The 23785-nt window shown below is 46.0% G+C and overlaps 1 protein-coding gene across 7 annotated transcripts in view; it reads right to left on the bottom strand.

Annotated features, from left to right (window-relative positions):
- The window catches only part of LOC126202933 (NAD(+) hydrolase sarm1), a 1078224-nt gene that overhangs the window by 123619 nt on the left and 930820 nt on the right, over positions 1–23785 (bottom strand). For 6 of the 7 annotated variants that reach the window (XM_049937073.1, XM_049937030.1, XM_049937053.1 and 3 more), the window contains one exon: positions 19264–19881. The exons of the other annotated variant lie outside the window; for it this stretch is intronic. In XM_049937073.1, coding sequence (XP_049793030.1) covers positions 19264–19881 — 618 coding nt within the window. The remainder of the gene's footprint in view (positions 1–19263; positions 19882–23785) is intronic. 7 annotated transcript variants of the gene reach the window in all.

The following is a 23785-nucleotide window of genomic DNA, read 5'->3' as shown; positions in this document are numbered from 1 at the left end:
TCGTTTTGGGCAAGACAGAGTAGGAAAACTTCAGCAGGGAATGAAATCGCAACAGAGAAAGTTTGGAAGTAAGGTTGGAAGTCAGTAATAATACCAGCCGCGAGGTGATACATCCGTCTTCCCCCGAGACAAACTTATCAATCTCTGTCAGAAAGCGGATTCTGCACGAGCGATAAAGACTGCGTGTAAGACTGGACGTGATGAAAACTGAAAAACTTGTAAGACTCCTTCACTCGGTGAAACTAAAATCATGTTCTACTACAATTGGAAAATAACAAACAATCCTTTCGGAGGAACATCCGCAACTCAGCATTATGGCTGACGTTGAAAATATCGCTGCAGTTGTAAGGTTCTTTTATTTACCACACAACCGGTTTCGGGCTCCTATACGTCCATCTTTAGGTGTCGTACTGAAAATAGCAAGAGACGAGAGATAATTTTTACATGCAGAAATATACATAAAAACAAAACAAAATATTCCATAAAAATTTAAAATACAACCTGTCGGGCTAGGTGCTGTAAAACTTGCCAAAGTGACAACAGACTGTGCTACAAACGACACCTGAAGATGGGCGCATAAGAACCCGAAACCGGTGGTGTCCTAAGTAAAACAACCTTACAACTGTAGCGGTAATTTCAACTTCTGGTCCAAAAGAACAAGTCCGAATATTTACCGAAAATTGTGAGAAAAGTACAATATAAAATAAAAATATCGGCACCCGATACTGCCATCTGGATATCGACATATCGGGAAAAATTACGGCAAATATACATCGACAATTGTGGAAAAAATATCGATATACCGATGTTTTATCAACAGCCTTACAGCAGACAGCTGACGCGGGTCCGCGACTTCGTCCGCGGGGTAGCACGTGGAGCGCCGCTCGCCACTCGCCGCCCTGGTAAGCCGCCGGCGCGCGCACTCGAGAGCTCACGTTCCGACGTCCGAGCGTGCAAGGCGATATCTAGCGTGTCAGGTACTCTGGACGTGCGTTTGAACTTAGACCAATGAGATGGAAGAATGCCACCTACGTCACGTGGACGCCATCTCTCTTCAGTACAGAGCTGCGAGATGCCTTTTTGGCTTTCGGTTGAAGCCCATATGTTTACATACCGTTTCTCAGCACCAGAAAATCGTGTATCTCTAGAAGACACGTACGATTTGTTGTAACAAAACGTTGGGAAACGTCATATCGGTGGTTAAAGAATTGTTGCAACGTGCTAATTATGAAAGTATTCCGTTTCAAAGCAACGGAATACTGAGAAACCACCAACGCACATCGTTCTTGGTACAATTTGTTATAATTAAATGTCGGTTGGTAAAGTATCTACGATTAAAGCTTCCAGGAGACGTTAAGACGCAAAGCACGGTCGCCAGTGGTCTGTGGCAGGTGTGGCATAATGGGCAGAGGCGTGCAGTAGGGGCGCAGCTGCAATCTGTTGCTGGTTCGTGTCCCGCTGGATCAAGTTTTCTTACTAACCTTCGCATTTTCCAATAGGTCCTGACACTTTCTAATTAATTTAATGTAAGATTAGCGCATAACAGTAGTTATTATGTAAATATAAGTGCACTCTTCCTGAAGAGTGTGTTTGTTCGGTTGGTTTTATCGACAAGACAGTTTGCAGTAAGATATTTTATACTTCGGTGTTTCAAGTTTTGTACTTGCACGTGTTGTAAAGATCCTGCTATTGAGAAGGAACAGTGATGAAGCCAGAGCCGGCTTTAGGGTAGGAGGAGAGGTAGGGCGTTTGCGAGGAGGGTGGGAATGGGGGGGGGGGGCGGGAGCGAACCGCGCTACCGCCCAGGAAGGCAGGTTTTCGGCGGGCGCAAAATAATATTTCCAGAACAGATGACTCTTAGTTACAGTACTAAGAAGTACAATTTTAAGAAAGAAAATGTCCAAGTTCTACAATGCTTAAGTTACAATTTTAAATATAGCTTACCTCTATATACATTGTTGGGACTAACCGGGTCCTAAGTATACCGATGCATTATTATGAGCAGTGGGTTAAGCCCACTACTCAAGTATTTCATGAGTAACCTATTTTGTTATCTCATTTTCGCGTTAGGAGTGAAACTTAAATATTTCAAAGACATTTTAATATGGTCCGAACAAGGCAATGGAAGTTATCCAGACATCAATAAGTGTGACAATAAGTTGGACGTACAAATCATTTGTAAAATCTAGAGTCTTACTGGAAATTATCCATGGTATTGCGAAACAGATGAGCGATCAAGTGCTGGAATTGGTCACCTAGGATGTGTCTTTCAAAAGCCGGCCCCGGTGGCGGAGCGGTTCTAGGCGCTTCAGTCCGGAATCGCGCGACTGCTACGGTCGCAGGTTCGAATTTTGCCTTGGGCATGGATGTGTGTGATGTACTTAGCTTAGTTAGGTTTAAGTAGTTCTAAGTTCTAGGGGACTGATGACCTTAGATGTTAAGTCCCATAGTGCTCAGAGCCATTTGAACCATTTTTTGTCTTTCAAAATACCAAAGCAAGTGTTGCCAACTCAGTTTCTACCATACACCTACAAAACACTGAAATGTACGTACGTCAGTTTGAAAGGCCCTACAGAAGCGAATACTATTTTTTTTTTTTTTTGGTCATCAGTCTACTGACTGGTTGATGCGTCCCGACACGAATTCCTTTCCTGTGCTAACCTCTTCGTCTCAAACTAACACTTGCAACCTACGTCCTCAATTATTTGCTTGACGTATTCCAATCTCTGTCTTCCTCTACAGTTTTTGCCCTCTACACCTCCCTCTAGTACCATGGAAGTCATTCCCTCATGTCTTAGCAGATGTCCTATCATCCTGTCCCTTCTCCTTACAGTGTTTTCCACATATTCCTTTCCTCTCCGATTCTGCGTAGAACCTCATCATTCCTTACCTTATCAGTCCACCTAATTTTCAACATTCGTCTATAGCACCACATCTCAAATGCTTCGATTCTCTTCTGTTACGGTTTTCCTACATTCCATGTTTCACTACCATACAATGCTGTACTCCAGACGTACATCCTCAGAAATTTCTTCCTCAAATTAAGGCCGGTATTTGATATTAATAGACTTCTCTTGGCCAGAAATGCCTTTTTTGCCATAGCGAGTCTGCTTTTGATGTCCTCCTTGCTCCGTCCGTCATTGGTTATTTTACTGCCTAGGTAGCAGAATTTCTTCATTGACTTCATCAATCGTGATGTTAAGTTTCTCGCTGTTCTCATTTCTACTACTTCTCATTACTTTCGCCTTTCTCCGATTTACTCTCAAACCATACTGTGTACTTTTTAGACTGTTCATTCCGTTCAGCAGATCATTTAATTCTTCTTCACTTTCACTCAGGATAGCAATGTCATCAGCGAATCGTATCATTGATATCCTTTCACCTTGTATTTTAATTCCACTCCTGAACCTTTCTTTTATTTCCATCATTGCTTCCTCGATGTGCAGATTGAAGAGTAGAGGCGAAAGGCTACAGCCTTGTCTTGCACCCTTCTTAATACGAGCACTTCGTTCTTGATCGTCCACTCTTATTATTCCCTCTTGGTTGTTGTACATATTGTATATGACCCGTCTCTCCCTATAGCTTACCCCTACTTTTTGCAGAATCTCGAACAGCTTGCACCATTTTATATTGTCGAACGCTTTTTCCAGGTCGACAAATCCTATGAAAGTGTCTAGATTTTTCTTTAGCCTTGCTTCCATTATTAGCCGTAATGTCAGAATTGCCTCTCTCGTCCCTTTACTTTTCCTAAAGCCAAACTGATCGTCACCTAGCGCATTCTCGATTTTCTTTTCCATTCTTCTGTATATTATTCTTGTAAGCAGCTTCGATGCATGAGCTGCTAAGCTGATTGTGCGATAATTCTCGCACTTGTCAGCTCTTGCCGTCGTCGGAATTGTGTGGATGATGCTTTTCCGAAAGTCAGATGGTATGTCGCCAGACTCATATATTCTACACACCAACGTGAATAGTCGTTTTGTTGCCACTTCCCCCAATGATTTTAGAAATTCTGATGGAATTTTATCTATCCCTTCTGCCTTATTTGACCGTAAGTCCTCCAAAGCTCTTTTAAATTCCGATTCTAATACTGGATCCCCTATCTCTTCTAAATCGACTCCTGTTTCTTCTTCTTCTATCACATCAGACAAATCTTCACCCTCATAGAGGCTTTCAATGTATTCTTTCCACCTATCTGCTCACTCCTCTGCATTTAACAGTGGAATTCCCGTTGCACTCTTAATGTTACCACCGTTGCTTTTAATGTCACCAAAGGTTGTTTTGACTTTCCTGTATGCTGAGTCTGTCCTTCCGACAGTCATATCTTTTTCGATGTCTTCACATTTTTCCTGCAGCCATTTCGTCTTAGCTTCCCTGCACTTCCTATTTATTTCATTCCTCAGCGACTTGTATTTCTGTATTCCTGATTTTCCCGAAACATGTTTGTACTTCCTCCTTTCATCAATCAACTGAAGTATTTCTTCTGTTACCCATGGTTTCTTCGCAGCTACCTTCTTTGTACCTATGTTTTCCTTCCCAACTTCTGTGATGGCCCTTTTTAGAGATGTCCATTCCTCTTCAACTGTACTGCCTACTGCGCTATCCGTTATTGCTGTATCTATAGCGTTAGAGAACTTCAAACGTATCTCGTCATTCCTTAGTACTTCCGTATCCCACTTCTTTGCGTATTGATTCTTCCTGACTAATGTCATGAACTTCAGCCGACTCTTCATCACTACTACATTGTGATTCTATATCTGCTCCTGGGTACGCCTTACAATCCAGTATCTGATTTCGGAATCTCTGTCTGACCATGATGTAATCTAATTGAAATCTTCCCGTATCTGCCGGCCTTTTCCAAGTATACCTCCTCCTCTTGTGATTCTTGAACAGGGTATTCGCTATTACTAGCTGAAACTTGTTACAGAACTCAATTAGTCTTTCTCCGCTTTCATTCCTTGTCCCAAGCCCATATTCTCCTGTAACCTTTTCTTCTACTCCTTCCCCTACAACTGCATTCCAGTCGCCCATGATTTTCGTCCCCCTTTACATACTGCATTACCCTTTCAATATCCTCATACACTTTCTCTATCTGTTCATCTTCAGCTTGCGACGTCGGCATGTATACCTGAACTATCGTTGTCGGTGTTGGTCTGCTGTCGATTCTGATTAGAACAACCCGGTCACTGAACTGTTCACAGCCCTACCTTCCTATTCATAACGAATCCTACACCTGTTATACCATTTTCTGCTGCTGTTGATATTACCCGGTACTCATCTGACCAGAAATCCTTGTCTTCCTTCCACTTCACTTCACTGACCCCTACTATATCTAGTTTGAGCCTTTGCATTTCCCTTTTCAGATTTTCTAGTTTCCCTACCACGTTCAAGCTTCTGACATTCTACGCCCCGACTCGTAGAACCTTATTCTTTCGTTGATTATTCAATCTTTTTCTCATGGTAACCTCCCCCTTGGCAGTCCCCTCCCGGAGATCCGAATGGGGGACTATTCCGGAATCTTTTGCCAATGGAGAGATCATCATGACACTTCTTCAATTACAGGCCACATGTCCTGTGGATACACGTTACGTGTCTTTAATGCAGTGGTTTCCATTGCCTTCTGCATCCTCATGTCGTTGATCATTGCTGATTCTTCCCTTAGGACAAGAGAGTGCCCTGAACCTCTATCCGCTCCTCCGCCCTCTTTGACAAGGCCGTTGGCAGAATGAGGCTGACTTCTTATGCCGGAAGTCTTCGGCCGCCAATGCTGATTATTTATCAAAATTTAGGCAGTAGCGGGGATCGAACCCGGGACCGAAGACGTTTTGATTATGAATCAAAGACGCCACTTTTTTTTTTTTTTTTTTTTTTTGTAGTCTCATTTTGTTCGTTGTATCTGCTCAGTGCGGACGTCGCAAGACACCCGTTTCGGTTCGTAGTTGATCCATTATCTCAGTTTTTTTCATTACAGGGGGCAACTAACCCTCTGACCGAACACGCTGAGTTACCGTGCCGGCAACCCCTAGACCACGGATAAATGTGACAGCATGCTGGCCTAACACTTCCTATACTGCAACCTCGAACATCTATAGCGGTATCGCTGAGAAAAATACTTCATAATAAATAAATAAAGAATAAGTAAGATATGCACTGCCCGTCACACACAATAGTATTTCAAGCCAGAGATTGTAGTTAAGCAAATTTTGGAGGCGGTAAGACGCCTGCAGTCCCTCCCCCACCACTCCCTCTCCTTTGGATCTGCCATTAAAATCATTTACATTGCTTTTTCTCTAGTCATGCTCCGGTAAATTAATTTTTTTCTACTTTGCCTATAACTTCTTTTACGTTTTCCCTCATACCTTTTCTTTCCCGGTATAATGAATAGATAACATTAAGATGATACGGAAAAATTGTATGAAACCTTATTTTGGAGCTGAAGCAACTAAACTGCACTGCACGAACTGTTTATCCAGTATTTCACAATGATAGACGCGGAATTCTGGCGGAGGCGGCGGAAAACCTGTCTTTTGTTCCGGGGGAGGAGAGCCTAGCTCTGTGGCAGCCGAAATGCTCGAAAAAGCAGTCGGCGCGGTCCGCGGCGAAAAGAGAACGCGCCTCGTGTCGTCGGCGAAAAGAGATCGCCGCGACCCCAAGGCACCATCCAATCTCGACATCCCACTTCGACGAGAAGACACGACAATTCTGCTGTCGGACGATGCCATGCAAAACTTCCCGTTTTGCTATGCTGCGGGGCCTCGGTGCATTAAAATGGCTCTGAGCACTATGGGACTCAACTGCTGAGGTCATTAGTCCCCTAGAACTTAGAACTAGTTAAACCTAACTAACCTAAGGACATCACACACATCCATGCCCGAGGCAGGATTCGAACCTGCGACCGTAGCGGTCTCGCGGTTCCAGACTGCAGCGCCAGAACCGCGCGGCCACTTCGGCCGGCCCTCGGTGCATGTGCCCGTCAATGTTTTAATAAAAACAAAGGCGGAATACACTCCTGGTTGTACACCCGTGTGAGCGAGGTCCTATGGCTGAACGTGAGCGAGTTAGCGGAACAGATGCTCCACGCTTGACTGCCACTCAGCGAGTGGTTCAAATGGCTCTGAGCACTATGGGACTCAACATCTTAGGTCATAAGTCCCCTAGAACTTAGAACTACTTAAACCTAACTAACCTAAGGACATCACACACACCCATGCCCGAGGCAGGATTCGAACCTGCGACCGCAGCAGTCCCGCGGTTCCGGACTGCAGCGCCAGAACCACTAGACCACCGCGGCCGGCTACTCAGCGAGTGAAGGCATGGAAACCATTATTTAGCTCCATCAAGGAGTCACGCCTCAAAGGGACACAAGATCGTTCCACGACGGCCTTCGGGGACACACCACGGGATTTTGCATCTTCCACCACCCGGTGCGACCTCGGGAACGGCTCCGACCTGGGCGCGGATCTGGACCGACGCCCGTAAACGGATGGTCGGCGGCCGCAGTCGAAGCGTCGGCGGCCGCAATTAGAATGTCGGCGGCCGCAATTGGACGGTCGGCACAGGGAATCGAAGCCCGACTGACGGACATAAATAACACCGCTAATGAGCGAGACGTCACTACTGCCACCAAAGAGCCACAAAAACGTCGAGAAATCGGCGCAAGCCCTGTCACCACAACACCAGACACACAAGAACAACACCGGGAAAGAGACAACAATGACCAGGTACACCAAGACAGAGGAAGCGCCGGCCGCGGTGGTCTTGCGGTTCTAGGCGCTTCAGTCCGGAACCGCGCGACTGCTTCAACCTACTTTCCCGGCCGCAGTGGCCGAGCGGTTCTAGGCGCTACAGTCTGGAACCGCGTGACCGCTACGGTCGCAGGTTCGAATCCTGCCTCGGGCATGGATGTGTGTGATGTCCTTAGGTTAGTTAGGTTTAAGTAGTTCTAAGTTCTAGGGGTCTGATGACCTCAGAAGTTAAGTCCCATAGTGCTCAGAGCCATTTGAACCATTTTTTGAACCTACTTTCAGCTACAATCTGGATGATGCCCTTCCTCCACTACTTCAGATAGCAAGTCAAACCGATTTGCTAACGGAATTTCTAATGATTTTTCAAGGGTTTCCCTTTTTCGCTCTTTGCTTGTTACCTTTTCCCAGCACCCCATCTCTTTTTCCTCCTTAGCCTACATAACTCCAAATTCACGTTTTCTAATTCAGCCTTAAGGGCACAAATCTTCGCTTCCTGTTCCGCGATTTTTCTGTCCTTTCAACATAACCTACATCGCCATGGAAGAGCCCCATTATTTACCCCCGTTTCCTCGCCGCTACATCCCCCCCCCCCCAATGAAACCATAACCTACAGAACACCCCCTCCTTCAGATGTCTACGGTAACCACCATATTTGTCACACATGACATACTTTCGTATAAGATTTGTTGATCGAGACAAGGTAAGCTGCACATGAGTATACGGACTGAAATTGTGCAAAAATGAAATGACGAAAGCAGTGCATTTTGCAATTCCCGTGATTTGGATGGAGCAGCACAGTCGTGTAAACGATTGTTATTTTTGCACGGTTAGTATTGAAAAAGCTATAAAATACCCTAAGTTACGACCAGTTACGTATAGTGAATGTTTTCCTCCTGCAGTTCCCCTGTTATTCTTGGAGAGTTGCAGCAGGAGGGCAGCTCAGGAAATGATTCTTTGACGGTGATGATTACAGGGTCGAAAAAGATTCTGCAATAGAATTATTTAGCCAAACCAAACTAAATAATTTTACTCGTGTGAGCTGAATCTGAGAAAAGATGCCACTGAATTTCTCGGATCAAGACCGAAAGCAAAACGGACTATTATTCTCTTGATACAGAAACAGATAAAAGTTATTAACAAAATTGTTTAAAAAGAAAACCATATTGTCTTTTGTTGTGGTATTGAGGATTTATTGAATTTCTTTAACGCCACCTGAGATCTGTATCAGTGTGGCTTCATTATAGACTCGTCGCTACATAGCCTGAAAGGTGTACTTTTACATCACGGAAATTTGTTTGGCTCGATACATCTTTCGCCCCACGTTAAAAAGAGCTTGGTGTCACAATTGCAGTACGTATATTTTTGGCAACTAGTTTCGAACCGACTGGTTCATTCTCAAGCTTGACCTACCGAGGCTGCACTGAAGGTGCCAAATCTTAATCGCAACCACATAAAATTGGCATACAAGTATCACACTGTGAAGATGGATAAATGTCACAATATACCTACGCCTACAATACAAATCAAAATCAAACTAAAGACTTGTGAGCATATGCATGTTGTGATGTTTATCCACGGTCACTGTGTGATGCACGTACTACCAATTTTAGATGGTTGCCATTATGATCTGGCAGGTCATGTGCAGCATCAGTGGTTCAGTCTTGAAAATGAACCAGTGCGTTTGAAACTAATCACCAAGAAAATACATGTACTGCAGCTGTCACTCGCTATGAAATAAAATGGTTGCTGGTACTACATCAACAAAAATAATTATTAGCATTTGTAAGTGAACATATACCATTTTCTACTCCATTTGTTCCAAACTCGGGACTATTTATCCCCTGAGGAGTAAAATGTAATTTTCTGACGTGTAAAAAAAAAAAAAAAATGGAAAAAGCCGGGTTCGACTGCATTTCGCTGACGAAACTGAATTATTTTTAAGAGACCGTTACTGTTATGTACTATTTAATAAGAATATAAAGTGATTATATGAATTACTAATAATTACATTTTTTAAAAAAATACTACCACTAATGGCTGACAGTGTGTGATGGTGGCTGCTTGCACAACACTACTGTACGGCCCACACACCCTTAATATTATTACCATCATTCTTCGTATCAGTGGTGATACACAAGTATTTCAATTTTTGCCAGTTTAGGAGTAAGCGCCCGCAGTCAAGTGATTTAACAAATAGTACTCCTATGTGCAGTGCATACATTGTAATTTGATCGAGTTCACGCTGGATGTGGGTGGAACAAGTGTCAGCAGAGATGGAAACGGTGGAGATGAAGCACGGTCTACGACAAGAGTCGGCAGTGAGCTTCCTCTTCTGAGAAGGAGCGGCTGGTCGCACTGAGAATTCTACAAAAACGTTGCTACAAATAAGCGGTATTATTGCCTCATTAGCACGCGGGTTAGCAAAACCAAGTGTAGTTTTTCTAGATTTGTTGTTGTAAACACCGTTTTCTCAAAAGATATTTGTAGGCCAACTTTTCCTGCACACTCTTTTAAGGTTTCTATCTGTTTGACTGCCATTTCACTAGAATCTGCCATTATTGCAAGATCGTCTGCGTAGGCTAAGTAGGGGATTTGTAGGTCATCTTTTTTGGTTCCCAGTGATATTGGTTTCCAGTACTTTTCTTTTTTGAGTTCTTTTTCCCATTCTGCCATGACTCTATCCAGAACTAAGTTAAATAACAGAGGTGATAATCCATCACCTTGTCTAACCCCAGTTTTTATCTCAAATGATTTTGAAAGTTTTCCCATGAATTTCACTTTGCATTTTGTATTTGTTAATGTCTGCTCTATGATGTTCCGTGTCTTCTTATCCAGTCCTTGTTCTTCAAGAATTTTAAATAGTGTGGGTCTGTGAATTGAATCATATGCCTTTTTAAAGTCGACAAAGACATATACTGTAGGCTTCCTTCGCATTTGTCTCATCCTTGTAATCAATTTCAAGTTTAAAATTTGTTCTGGACATGATCTGTTTGGTCTGAAACCAGCTTGGAAATCTGAGATTTTGGGTTCTAGCAGTTTTTGTGTTCTTTCAAGAAGACAAGCTGATAATATCTTGTATGTGACGGCAAGTAAGGAGATTCCTCTATAGTTGTTCACATCCGATTTATCCCGTTTTTTATGTAACGGATGTATTAGGGCACATTTCCAATCTTCTGGTATTTCTTCAGTAACCCATATGTTTTGAATAATTTTAACTAGCTCATTTCTTGAGTTAGACCCTAGACTTTTGAGAAATTCGGCTACAATTCCATCTTCTCCTGATGCTTTGTTATTTTTGAGTTTGTTTATGTGTTTGATAATTTCTTCTTCAGTTGGCGGTACAGAGTCTTGCTGTTGCGGGGCTTTAGTGCTGGATATTGGAAGAGCTTCTGTTGGTTCTGGACAGTTTAGTAGCGTTTCAAAATATTTGGCTAATTCTTCACAGTTTTCTTCGTCGCTTAGTGCCAGATTCCCATCTGATTTCCGAAAACAGACATTTTGAGGGATATACCCTTTAATTTGGTTTGCAAAAGTTTTGTAGAATCCATGCGTATTATAATTTTTAAAATCTGCTTCTATTGATTCCAGTTGCTGAGTTACATACTTTCTCTTCTCTTGTCTAATAAGTTTATTTGAAAGTTTCCGTATTTCTAAAAAGTTTTGAAGAGTTTTCTCATTTTTATTTGAACTGTACTTCGCAAAGGCTTCTGTACGAACTTGAATTGCCTTTTCGCATTCCATATTCCACCATGGATGTTTGTGCTTCTTCTTCAGTGGTATTTGCTCCTTCGCCATTTTTGTGATTTTTTCCTTGAATGTTTCCCAGTTCTTTGCGGGAGAATTTTCCCATTTTTTAATTGTTTCTGATTCTGTTAGTTTTTGTAGGTCAAATTTTGGGATTGCTGGTGGAATTCTTGGTGTTTTCCTTCTTGGGGTGAATTGGACCCGAACTCTTGTGAGATAATGATCTGAGTCAATATTTGCACCTCTCCTAACCTGGATATCTCTGATCTCTTTTTGGAAGTTATATGAGATGGCCACATGGTCAATTTGAAACTCTCCCAATTGGCTTATAGGGGATATCCAGGTCTTCTGTGTTCTTGGTTTCTTATTGAACGACGTTGAGCTGATTTTCATGTTGAATTGTTGACAAAGTTGGATTAGTCGCATGCCATTTTTGTTGGTCAATTTGTGTGCTGGGTATAGCCCAACCGTCTTCCTGTATTTCTTTTCTCTGCCAATCTGTGCATTGAAATCTCCAAGAAGTATTTTGACATCATTCCTCGGTATCTTTGACATTTCAAGTTCTAATCGTTCCCAAAATTTATCCACATTGTCTAGGTCCTTTCTATTGTCAACGTTGCAGGGTGCGTGAACATTAATTAGGGTGTAATATTTATTCTTGTGTTTCAACCTAAGAAACATTAGTCTATTGCTAATAGTTTTTACAGATTTTACAAATTTAACTGAGGATTTTTCGACCATAAAGGCCATACCAAGCATGTTTGCCCCTTTACCAATTTTTCTGTACGTTCCACTTTTGAAAATTCTGAAGCCATTGTAGTCAGTGATTTGATTATCAGGAAATCTGGTCTCTTGTACTGCTAGGATTTGGATTTTCAGCTTCTTTAATTCTTCTGTTAATGTGTATAATTTTCCGGTTTGTATTAGTGTCCGTATGTTTACTGTTCCAATGTAATCTTCATTTTTGGGAAGTTTTCCAGAGTGCTCCGATCCACTCACAAGTCGTGTAGGTCCGGTCTCCCCAGAATCCGATAGACCGGTTGCCACCTTTCTGCTAGGTGGGTGGATTTCACCACCTGGGGTACTTTTGTTATTACATACACGAACCATGATTTTACTTGTAATTGTATTTTGGTCTGACATGTGCCAGTTGGTAGGATCAAGGTTGTGGAGCCTTGAAACACAAATCAGCCGCCACTAACATGTGGAACAGACGCTGTCGGGAAACCGCCACTGACATGTGGAACCGTCGTGCCCTAGTTTGCTAGTTTTGGTCCACCCCGGGTATTTTATTTCCCCGGTACCCACCATATCTGGTGAGCATTCCCCTATCCGCCACCTGGGGAGGCGCCTGGTAGGAGACTAGCAACATCACATTATAATCATAAAACATTGTTCCAAAGTTTTAAGATGCAGCTTAGTGTTACCTACCACTTGCAGAACATAGATATAAGTGTAGCCTGCAGTGAGTGGAAATGTAGCCACGCCCGAGCACTCGCAGTACAGCGACGGACGACCGTTTTGCTGAGCCACCGCGGTGCTCGCGTCACGGCAGGCAGGTGGTGCTTCTGGTCGGGCAACTCCGTTAGCCCCGTCCCCCTATCCTGGCTTCTCCCACGTATCTTAAAACGCTAGCTTTTTTAATTTTAACAATAAACCTTTAGGGATGTACAACGTTCTCGCATTCACTAAATGCGGCTCTTCTTTGAATCTCCTATTAATTTTACCAGGTAAAGGTCCTGTACATACGATCAATGCTCAATAACGAGTCGAACGTGTGTTTTGCAAGGGGCATGTGTAGTGGGTAAATTGTATTGCTTTCGGCTTCTTGTAATAAACAAACAAATTTATTTCACTCAAAAATGATCGTACAAATTCCTCAGTAGGTTTTCTAAAACGTTACTGTTTAAAGTAATGTGCTCGCCAAACCTTCTGGCAATAACATGGCAAATGTGAAGAAATCTTCTAACGAAACGCAGTCTGGCATCTGCTTTCCCCACAGATTATTTGTTGTGGTTATTTCGCACGAAAGCCTACTCACAAAATCTCTGTAACGAGTTTCACGCGAAGAATCTAGAGGAGACTGGATACGGCTGCCGCAGGTGCCGTGACGACAGAACCAGACTGACCACAGCAGCGATCTCGTTGCTTCCGAGCCGCACGTGACCGATACATTTGCTTCTGCGATAACTGCCTCGTGGTACGCCTCGGCGGTCTGCACAGTGCACTGCACTGCGCAAAACGTACGCACGAAAGTATCTGTCGCACAACGTGTCACGGAGAAGTAACGCAGCTCTACGAAACTTGAACCGTAAATAGAAAGAACTGCCACGGTACAGTACAGAAGATAAACTGAATTAAACGTGCAATTAGAAGGACAGAAATTATGCTTTTACTCAAAGACAGTAACTACGCTGATGTCACCTCGATTTCTGACGGTCGCGCAGACTTAACGAAAGGCGGAACGTGGTTGTTCATTGGGTGTGTGACCAGCACGGACAGCTTAACACATACTCTGCGACGCGCTCCCGTGCCGTGGCCGTCCACGAGGTCGGCAGCACAGCGTTGCAGTCGTCCTCCAGCGCGTTCGACCACTGCCGAACAGTCGGTGGCGCGTGTGGTGCGCTGCAGCTGGGTGGGGTTTAAGTCGGGAAACGGACAGCCGAGTCGATTCCCCTCGTATCCTCTCGTTCGGAGAGCTCCACCGGCCGCTCTGTTCTATGCGGTCCTGCACTTTCGTCCATAAAATTGGCGTCGTGGCCGAACGCACTCCTGGAAAGATGTGCACGGGGAAGCAGTCTAGGTCGCAACGACGTTCACTCGCGAGAACACCACGGTGAGGGATTCGCGATGGTAGCGACAGCACTGGGACCGGACCGACCGAGAGTGGGGCGGCGTGCCCTTCCGGATGCGAGCGTCATTTCGGACGTGGGAACACCAATACGAGCAGGAAGATCGTCGGACGTGATAGTTTTGATGGTCCCGGTGTTACGGTGTGGGGAGTCGGCGCACTGACTAGCAAATCTTTCGAAGCCGTACTCAGAGCGGTGTGCGTCGTTACGACATTGTCGTGCGTCACGACGCGCGTCTTCTCACGGCTGCATTCCGCTCTGACTTCACTTTCACGGGTGGCAACGCACGACCGCATCGAACGGCGAAGCCGGTGGAGCTCTCGGAATGAGAGGATGTCAGGGGAAGCCAGTGGCCTCCCCGCACATCCAGCACGTGCGGGAGACACCGCAGCGCGCCACGTGCACCGGCGACCACCCACAGCTGTCAACTGCGCTGGTGCAGGAACGGAACGCAACACGACCACAACTGCTTACCGACCTCGTGCCCACTGTTGGAGCACGTTGCAGAGTGCGCACTTCTATCCGTGGTGATCACATACCCTAGTAAGAACCGCGACCCGGATTTTGGTTCAAATGGTTCAAATGGCTCTGAGCACTATGGGACTCAACTGCTGTGGTCATAAGTCCCCTAGAACTTAGAACTACTTAAACCTAACTAACCTAAGGACAGCACACAACACCCAGCCATCACGAGGCAAAGAAAATCCCTGACCCCGCCGGGAATCGAACCCGGGCCGGATTTTGGTATGTCTAGAGGACCATCATAATCGCGATGACTTCAGTTTAATTATTGCCCTCGAATAAAGGTATCATTTCCGTCCGTCTTACTGCGTATTCCATTCAGTTCACCTTCTGTACTATACCGTGGCAGTTATTTCTATGTGTGGTCCAAGTTCCATACAGCTGTGTTAGTTGCCTGTGACACATTGTGTGAAAATTACTTTTGTCCTTTTGCACACCCGTGTACATAGAGTAGCTCTCTGCGGTACATTACTCCTATGTATTTTACGTTGTTACACTACCAACACTGTAATCGAACCGTATATATAATTAATTGCTTTTTCTACATCTGCACGTAGGTGTAAATGTATAATATCGGTTTTCCGGCTAGTTCACGCAGTATGTTACATTTATTTACGTTCAGAGTCAGTTTTCAGTTCCCCCACAATTCGTCGATCCTCCGCACGTTTTCCTGAATTTCTTTTCGATTTTCTAGTATTGCAGCTTACCCTAAGTAGAACAACACGGTGCGCGAACAGACTCGCCTAGCTTCCACCGGTACCCACAAGACGATTTCTGTGTATTTTACACAGTGTCCAAGTTATACTTAAAAATGTGACGATTTCGTTGTGTGGTGTCGTGTCTGCCAGGGAGTAGCGAGGTGCAGTGGGCGCGCGGCAGCCTGCGTGGCACGGCTGCAGGCGGCGGCTCTCCTCACACAGGCACTGTTGCAGATCAGAGGAGAACGTTCGCGGTGACGGCAAACACGGCAACAATAGGAGCTAAGAGTTTCGTAAGAATGATTTGCTGCAGTCACGGGCACGCATTACTGCCACGTGTGCGTGAGCAACAACTCACTGTAACTGCATAACTGACGATCGTTTCGCCGTTTCGCTGTTTAATGGCGAAGACATTTTGTTCGGGGAATTGTATAAGGGGCGATAAAGAAGCGTCCGTTCGAAGGCCGTGAAGTTCAGAATCGATATGCCAGTAGGGCTAAATCGCCACGAACACTGAGGCAACCATCTCACCGACGCACCAGGTCGCACATAAGACCGTGTTTCCGCAACTGCTTGCCGCACCTCCTCGTTCGACAGGAATGGTCGACGCTCCGCGGCCTTTTTTAAGGGGCCGGAGACGTCGTAATCTCTTGGGGAGGGATCGCGGTTATAGGGCGGGTAATCGGGCACCCCTTACATTCAGTTCACATTAGAGTTTATGAGATCCGTGTTAGCTACAATTTTGTTTTCGATCGGCAAGGGGGAGAGAGAGAGAGGTTCGGAGATAATGTTACTTCAGTAATTTATTTTTATAACTTTATGTTGCTGTTAAAATTCCAACAGCTGATTCCGGGCCCTCGGCTGTGTTGTGCGGGACGAACAGGGAAGCGATTCTCCGTGTCCACAAGGAGGCCGCCGGGGTCCTCGGAGACAGCAGGCGTCCAGGGGTCTGTGCCGCACCCGCAGAGGCGCCAGAGTGGACGACACCGAGGCGCGGAGGTACGGAACTGAATGAATCGGCGCCAGCTAATGCTCGTTTTGGAGTCTGCCCGCGGCGGTAGGGCTCTCAGGGCCCGGTAGGATCTACGCCGGGGAAACCGTAGAAAATATCGTGCTCGGTGTCTGACAAATTTTTGTCCGAGGGCAAGTTTCACAGCAGCGTGTTGCTGCAGAGGCGGGAGCGAATCTGATGGGCACTTATCACTTTGACACGCGGGTGGCAGCTTAATTTTTATCGAAAAATTTTCTGATTGGGAGTTGCGCCTCTCGTGCGCTGGAGGGCTAAGCCAGACGGCGCCGTGCCTAGGCTAGGTGGGGCGTTTGGTAGAGGCCGGACACCTCGCTGGGATGTCGGTGTAGCTCGGTGTCGGCGGCAGCCGTAGGGGCGGGCGTCGGGCAACGTTGTAGGCTGGGGAAGCGCGCCTCACTTCTCTTCCTTTCGACTCTTAACCTGCCGCACGTGCACTGTCACCTGCTCGATGGCGCTGATCTGTGAGATCGAGTGCTGTGCTGTTTGAAGCCGTCCAACTGTTTCACTTTCTCAGTTCAGCAGCGGCCTGCCCTCCACCAGTTTGAGATAATGTCAGTCTTTAACTATTTCTCTCGCCTGTTGTTAACAATTTGAGACTGATTATACCATGTGATTGATTGAAAGATAACGAATAAATGATTAAAATGCAATTACTTTCTTGCCAGAGTGCACGACAACACATGCGCCAATGACCTGTACTTATCAGGGTCCTGCGCCCTTGTAAGAGGAAATTACGAAACGTGTTATAAAGGAAGTATGAACCCCGATCGGTTGTTCACAAGTTCGAGAATTAAAATCCGTTGCGCAGAGTCCTCCCTAGGACCGAAATTAGGACTAGTAATAAACTGAAAATCTGTGGTACTTCAGCCTCTGTGTGAATAAGTAATATAATTCACGTTGTTAATAAATAGTTAGCGCTCTGCTGCAAAAAGTCTTTTCGATGACGCGAAGTGACCCGCTTTATTACACGGACCAGTTTCTCCCACCTGAGTTGGCATAACTTCTCTGTTACGACATCTGCGACACGGGGGCGTCTCTCTCCGTATCACGACCGGCACGACCAGCGCGGAACTCGACGGAGCATTCCACAACGGTGGTTTCCGACGGACGTGATGCCCGACACACATTCTCATTCGCCTATGGATGTCTACCGGTGTTTGTCCTTCGGCAGCCGAGAAAAGAATAACAGAGAATAACAGCACCTTGGTCCTGTTTGGTAGCATTTGGTAATAATGTCACCATAGTGGACTTTTACACTTTTACCGCACGCAAGTCGGCCACACTAATGCCTTGCCTCCGTGTCGGTGCTTAGATACCCGTACTGCATACACGCTGTATACACGCTGCAGCAACGCCCAGGTCCCAGAGAGACGTCACTCGTGACTGGAAAGAGTGTGGATCACATAGTCACAACTAGGAGGCGAATTTGTATCACAGTAAAGGACTGGTATGAAGTCGAAAGTTGCACGAAACATCGGGTACGTCAATTGCGAGACTTCATTTTATCCACTGAATCTGCACAGAGCAGACGTGTCACGTATAGGATCTGGGCGAATGTGACGCTGTAGAAAAACTGAAAGAGGTGTTCTTCTAGTGTGACACAAACATCGCGCAGATGCAGCGAGCTGCGCAACACTAGACAACATCGCACAAGTGTTGAAATGCTTATTGCAACAAGTGTGCAACACAAACGGCTTTGTACACTTCTGATTTCGATTTTCATGTGCAGGAGTGTAAGATTTCAAAACGTGTAATAAGTGACAGGAATTATTCTGTCTTTTGCTGGACGTTCATTTACTTTCCAACTTTAGGGCTGCTCGCACATCTTAAGATACTGAACCGAGAATTAAGAATAAACTAGTGTATTTAAGTACGAGTAGCATACTCGAAACTTGGAGTCCAAGAAGTATCTTGCAGACTGGTGTACGGGTGCACTCTGAAGGGCGAAAATAAACAGAATAAGTTCCCGTACTAATGTTGACGATGAACTGCAAAGTGGGCGACCAATTGTCATCGCCGAAAGTTCGATGCATTTAACGAGTAACGTAATACGTTTTTTGCACGTTCATCTTCCGCAGCAGCTGCGACGAATCAAACAATATCGTATTTTTGCTCTTAAGCTTATTTCAGTTTAAGTATATATACATATATGTATTTTTGAACAGACGCAATTCGCTATTGTCTATAAAGCATATTCAGTGATGATCCTCCAAGTAAGGTGTACATAATACGTCATTTCATTTTGCTAAATATAGATTAGAAACACAGTTTGCTTTTATAAAATTGACGTACAAGTTAGTCACGGAATTTTCACATTATAAGCTTTTTCTGTAGTTGTTACCGGAGGTCCAAGTTCGAGGGAAACTCGGTTGCACATCCACAAAAGCAGCGTAGGAAAAATCGGGTTCATAAAAGCCGAAAAAGTAAGAAAAGCGTAAGTGCAACCAGTTTTTTTCCCGTCTCGGACCTTCGCTGACAACGAAGAAAAAAGCAGCGGACATGTAAAGAAGAGGCAAAAGTATCGTAAATAGATTGCAAGCCAATGTTATAAAGAAAAATCGTTTTTAATCTGTAAGTACCGTCTGCTATATTTCCAGGATGAAGATTGAAAAAGATTTGTAAGTAAAAGCGAAAGAGCGTGGAGAGGAAGGAAGAGGTGTTAGACGGCGGCCCACCTGCTTGAGCGCGAGCGACCTGTCGGCGGAGAGGCCGTCGGCGTCGAGTCGGGCGCGCAGCGCGGCCGCCGCCTGCTGGTGCTGGTGCTGCTGCTGGAAGCTCAGCTCGGCCGTGGTCGTCGCGCCGTCCACGAGGGTGCGCTGCGTGCTCGACGCCGACAGCACGCGCTTCTGCTCCAGCTGCAGCGTGTCGGCGGCGACGGCGGCGGCGGCAGCGGCGGCGGCCGGCGGCGGCGGCGGCGGCGGCGACGGCGGCGACGGCGAGTCGGGCTCGGGTGGGAACGTGACGAGCGGCTCGTCGGCCGGGCCCGGCTGCTCGTCCAGCTCCTCCAGCGAGCCGCACGTGTGCAGCTGCCGGCAGCTGAAGTTGGCCGCGCTGCTCGAGATGTTCTTCATCTCCGAGATGCTCGACTTCAGCTCGGACAGGTCCGACTTCATGGACGACGCCTTCATCTCGCTGCTCGAGCTGCTGCTGCTGCTCGTGCTGGACGACGTCACGTGGTGGACGCGTGACGACGACGACGACGTCGACGACGACGACGTGGACGTCGAGCACGTCTTGGCGACGCGCGACGAGCTGCTGGTGCTGGCGCTGGCGCTCGTCGCGTTGGCCACGATCTGTAGCAGAGGGTCAGCGACGGTCAGCCATTTAAAAGACTCTTGTACGCTCGTGCAGAAGTAATCGTCACACTTGGTGGGTGTAAAGTATAAATCAGAGTAAATTGCTTTCTTTCCCAGTTACGATGCGTAACGTTGCTTGTGGTAGGCATTATATGGCGGACCAGTACACACTTCTTGCGTGTCGTTTTCGCTTGCATATAGACTGATGTTACTTTGTACACCTCTCTACATTGATCGCTTGCTTACGAGACGAAATGCCTCTGTTTACTTGATTTCTTTTTGGACCTTTGTACACTACGGCGCTATCGCTGTGTAGCGGCACTACACGTATTACCTACATTCGTACTGTCGCAGTTGACAGACTGCAGCCGTCGTATACAATACGGTGGCGTACGTAGACGGTGAATACGCTGGTCTGCACCTTCTTTACGTCGCAGCAGAAGGCAGTGCTCGAGCAGCAGCATGAAGGTACATTGAACTGCTTCCAAAAAGCAGAGTACCAAACCGTCAAGACTTTTCACAGCTATGGACAGGCGTTTAAGGGAATACGATATTCGTGGTGTGACACGTTTAGGTTGGCCTCAACTGGATGGAGTGTTACGTGAAAATCTGACCACGAGCAACCGCCGTATACTGTAGCGGGTCCTCGATCGACTGTACGGCGCCTGCTTCGGAGACAGCAATTCCACTCATTTCATACGCAGAAGGTACGGGAGCTGACATCTGTACACTACCCTACAAGTCAGAATTTCTGTCATCGATTGCTCGAGCGGCATTCTGGTGATCCACTGTTCGGTCGTCGGATACCGTTTACGGATGAGAGCCTCTTTACCGGTGCGGGTACCGCAAATGCTCATAACGTGCACGTGCGGGCGAATCAGAATCTTCGCATAACTACAGTGTGAGGATGTCAACATAGTTTTGCCGTGAGCTTCCTGCCGCCGTTGGATAAACAGAAGCCAGCAGCAAGTCGTACTCTTAGCTCAATTATTTGTTTCGAAGTTTAATTCTTAATTTCTTTGCGTGTTTTTGGGTTTTTGCATAGTTTAATTCACAAATTTCGGGCGTATTATAGTACTTGAGAGTTGTAGCATCGCGTTTTAGTACCCGCGTAGTGTAAATTCGCGTTGTCGTCAGTCGTCTGTTTGTTTTGAACGGCTTGTGAGATAAAGAGAGGAAGAAAAATGTTAGGGATGGATAGGGACTACGCCTGTTGTGTACGGATTCAGGGGGAATTGGCCACCGTCCGCAAACAGCTGGAAGCTGTGTTGGCCGTGTTCGACAGGCTCCAGGCTGTTGCCTGCGCCGCGGTGACACTGGGACACCCGAGGCGATCGCTTTGCCGCCTCTGGAACCTATAGCGTCTCCTGGGATCTCTGATGCCACTGCGCCCTCGGATTCGGACGTCCGCACGGCCGACACTTGCCTGACGGTGATTGGCGAACCGTAGCGGGGTCGCGAATCCCTGGGCGAAAGGCGAAAGTTGGTGCTGGCCGCAAGGCTGTACCCTTACGCCTCCGTAATAGGTTTGAGGTGCTGCCCACTGCTGAAAGTACCTCGGGTGACCTCGCCTGTTGCGGCAGTGGCCGGTCTTCCTGAGAGGTCCGGACAGGAGCAAAGGGTGGGAGTGCTTGTCATTGGCAGCTCCAATGTTTGGCATTGGCAGCTCCAATGTTTGGCGGGTGATGGATATTTCAGCTAAGGACGGGGAGAAAGCCAATGTGCACTCCGTGTTCATACCGGGGGGAGTCATCCGAGATGTGGAAGGGGCCTTCCGGATGCCACGAAGGGTGCAGGGTGCAGCCAACTGCAGGTGGTGGCTCACGTCGGCACTAATGACGTGTGTCGCTATCGATCGGAAGAGATTATCTCTGGTTTCCGGCGGATATCTGAGTTGTCGAAGACTGCTAGTCCTGTTAGCGAGATAGAGCTCACCGCGTGCAGCGTCGTCGACAGGACCGACTGCGGACTTTTGGTACAGAGCCGAGTGGAGAGTCTGAATCAGACGCTCAGACGGTTCTGCGACCGTGTAGGCTGCAGATTCCTCGACTTGCGCCATAGGGTGGTGGGGTTTCCGTTTCCGCTAAATAGGTCGGGTGTCCACCACACACAAGAGGCGGCTACACGGGTAGCAAGGGCTGTGTGGCGTGGACGTGGACTGGGTGGTTTTTTAGGTTAGACAGTCTCGGGAAAGAGAAAAAAGGGCTCTAGTCTCAAAGGGTACAGGGCAAAGAAACGACGAGAATCGACCAAGCAACAGTCGGTATTGTGAATTGTCGTAGCTGTATTGGAAAAGTACCAGAGCTACAAGCGCTGATAGAAAGCAATGAAGCTGAAATCGTTAAAGGAACAGAAACCTGGCTAAAGCCGGAGATAATTTCTGCCTAAATTTTTACAGAGGCGCACACCGTGTTCAGAAAGAATAAATTTAATAAAGTAGGTGGTGGTGTGTTAGTGTCTGTTGGTATTAGTTTATCTTGTAGTGCAGCTGAAATAGTTACTGCGAATTATACTCAACAGCCGTACCAAAATAATAATTGGCTCCTTCTACCGAAACCCCCTCCCCCCCCCCCCAACTCAGTTGATGTAATAGCTGAACGGTTCAAAGAAAACTTGAATCTCATTACAAATAAGTACCCCACTCATACAGTTATAATTGGTGAAGACTTTATCTACCCTCGATTTGTTGACGAAAATACATGTTCAAAGCAGGTGGTAGACAGAAAACATCTTCCGAAATTGTACTACATGCTTTCTCTGAGAATTACTTTGAACAATTATTTCGTGAGCCCACACGAATTGTAAATGGTTGCGAAAACACACTTGACCTCTTAGCAACAAATAATCATCATCTAATATAGAGCGTCATGACGGATACAGGGATTAGTGAACACAAGGTCATTGTAGCGAGGCTCAAAACCATATCAACCAAAACCACTAAAATAAACGCAAAATATATCTATTTAAAAGAGCAGATAAAAATTCGCTTGATGCCTTCCTAAGAGTTTCCATTCCTTCCAAGCTAATTATGTAAGTGTAGACCAGATATAGCTCAAATTCCAAGATGCAATATCGACACCAATACACAGAGTCATACTGCATAAGTTAATAAGAGACGGGATTGATCCACCATGGTATACAAAACACGTCAGAACACTGTTGCAGAAGCAACGAAAAAAGCACGCCAAATTCAGAAGACTGGCTAAGTTTCACGGGAGCTCGAAATTTAATGCGGACGTCAATGCGAGATGCTTTTAATAGTTTCCACAAAGAAACATTGTCTCAAAATATGGTAGAAAACCCAAAGAGATTCTGGTCGTATGTAAAGTACAGCAGTGGCAAAAAACAGTCAATACCGTCACTGCGTGATGGCGATGGAAATGTTACCGACGATGGTGCCACTAAAGCGGAGTTACTAAATATAGTTTTCTGTAATTCCTTCACGAAAGAAGACGAAGAAAATATTCCAGAATTCGAAACCAGAACAGCTGTTAGCATGAGTGACGTAAAAGTAGATATTTTAGGTGTTGCTAATACAACAAGTCTTCCAGTCCAGATGGTATACCAGTCAGGTTCCTCTCATCTATATCTACATCTACGTCTACATCCATACTCCACAAGCCACCTGACGGTGTGTGGCGCAGGATACCTTGAGTACCTCTATCGATTCCCCCTTCTATTCCAGTCTCGTATTGTTCGTGGAAAGAAAGGTTGTCGGTATGCCTCTGTGTGGGCTCTAATCTCTCTGATTTTATCCTCGTGGTCTCCTCGCGAGATATACGTAGGAGGGAAGGTATGTTCTCGAAACTTCTACAAAAGCCCGTACCGAGCTACTGAACGTCTCTCTTGCAGAGTCTTCCACTGGAGTTTATCTATCATCTCCGTAACGCTTTCGCGATTA

This window comes from Schistocerca nitens, chromosome 1, assembly GCF_023898315.1.
Source record: "Schistocerca nitens isolate TAMUIC-IGC-003100 chromosome 1, iqSchNite1.1, whole genome shotgun sequence".
Lineage (NCBI taxonomy): Eukaryota > Metazoa > Arthropoda > Insecta > Orthoptera > Acrididae > Schistocerca > Schistocerca nitens.
The sequence above is the reverse complement of the archived record's forward strand: the minus strand, read 5'-3'. Positions and strand labels throughout refer to the sequence as shown.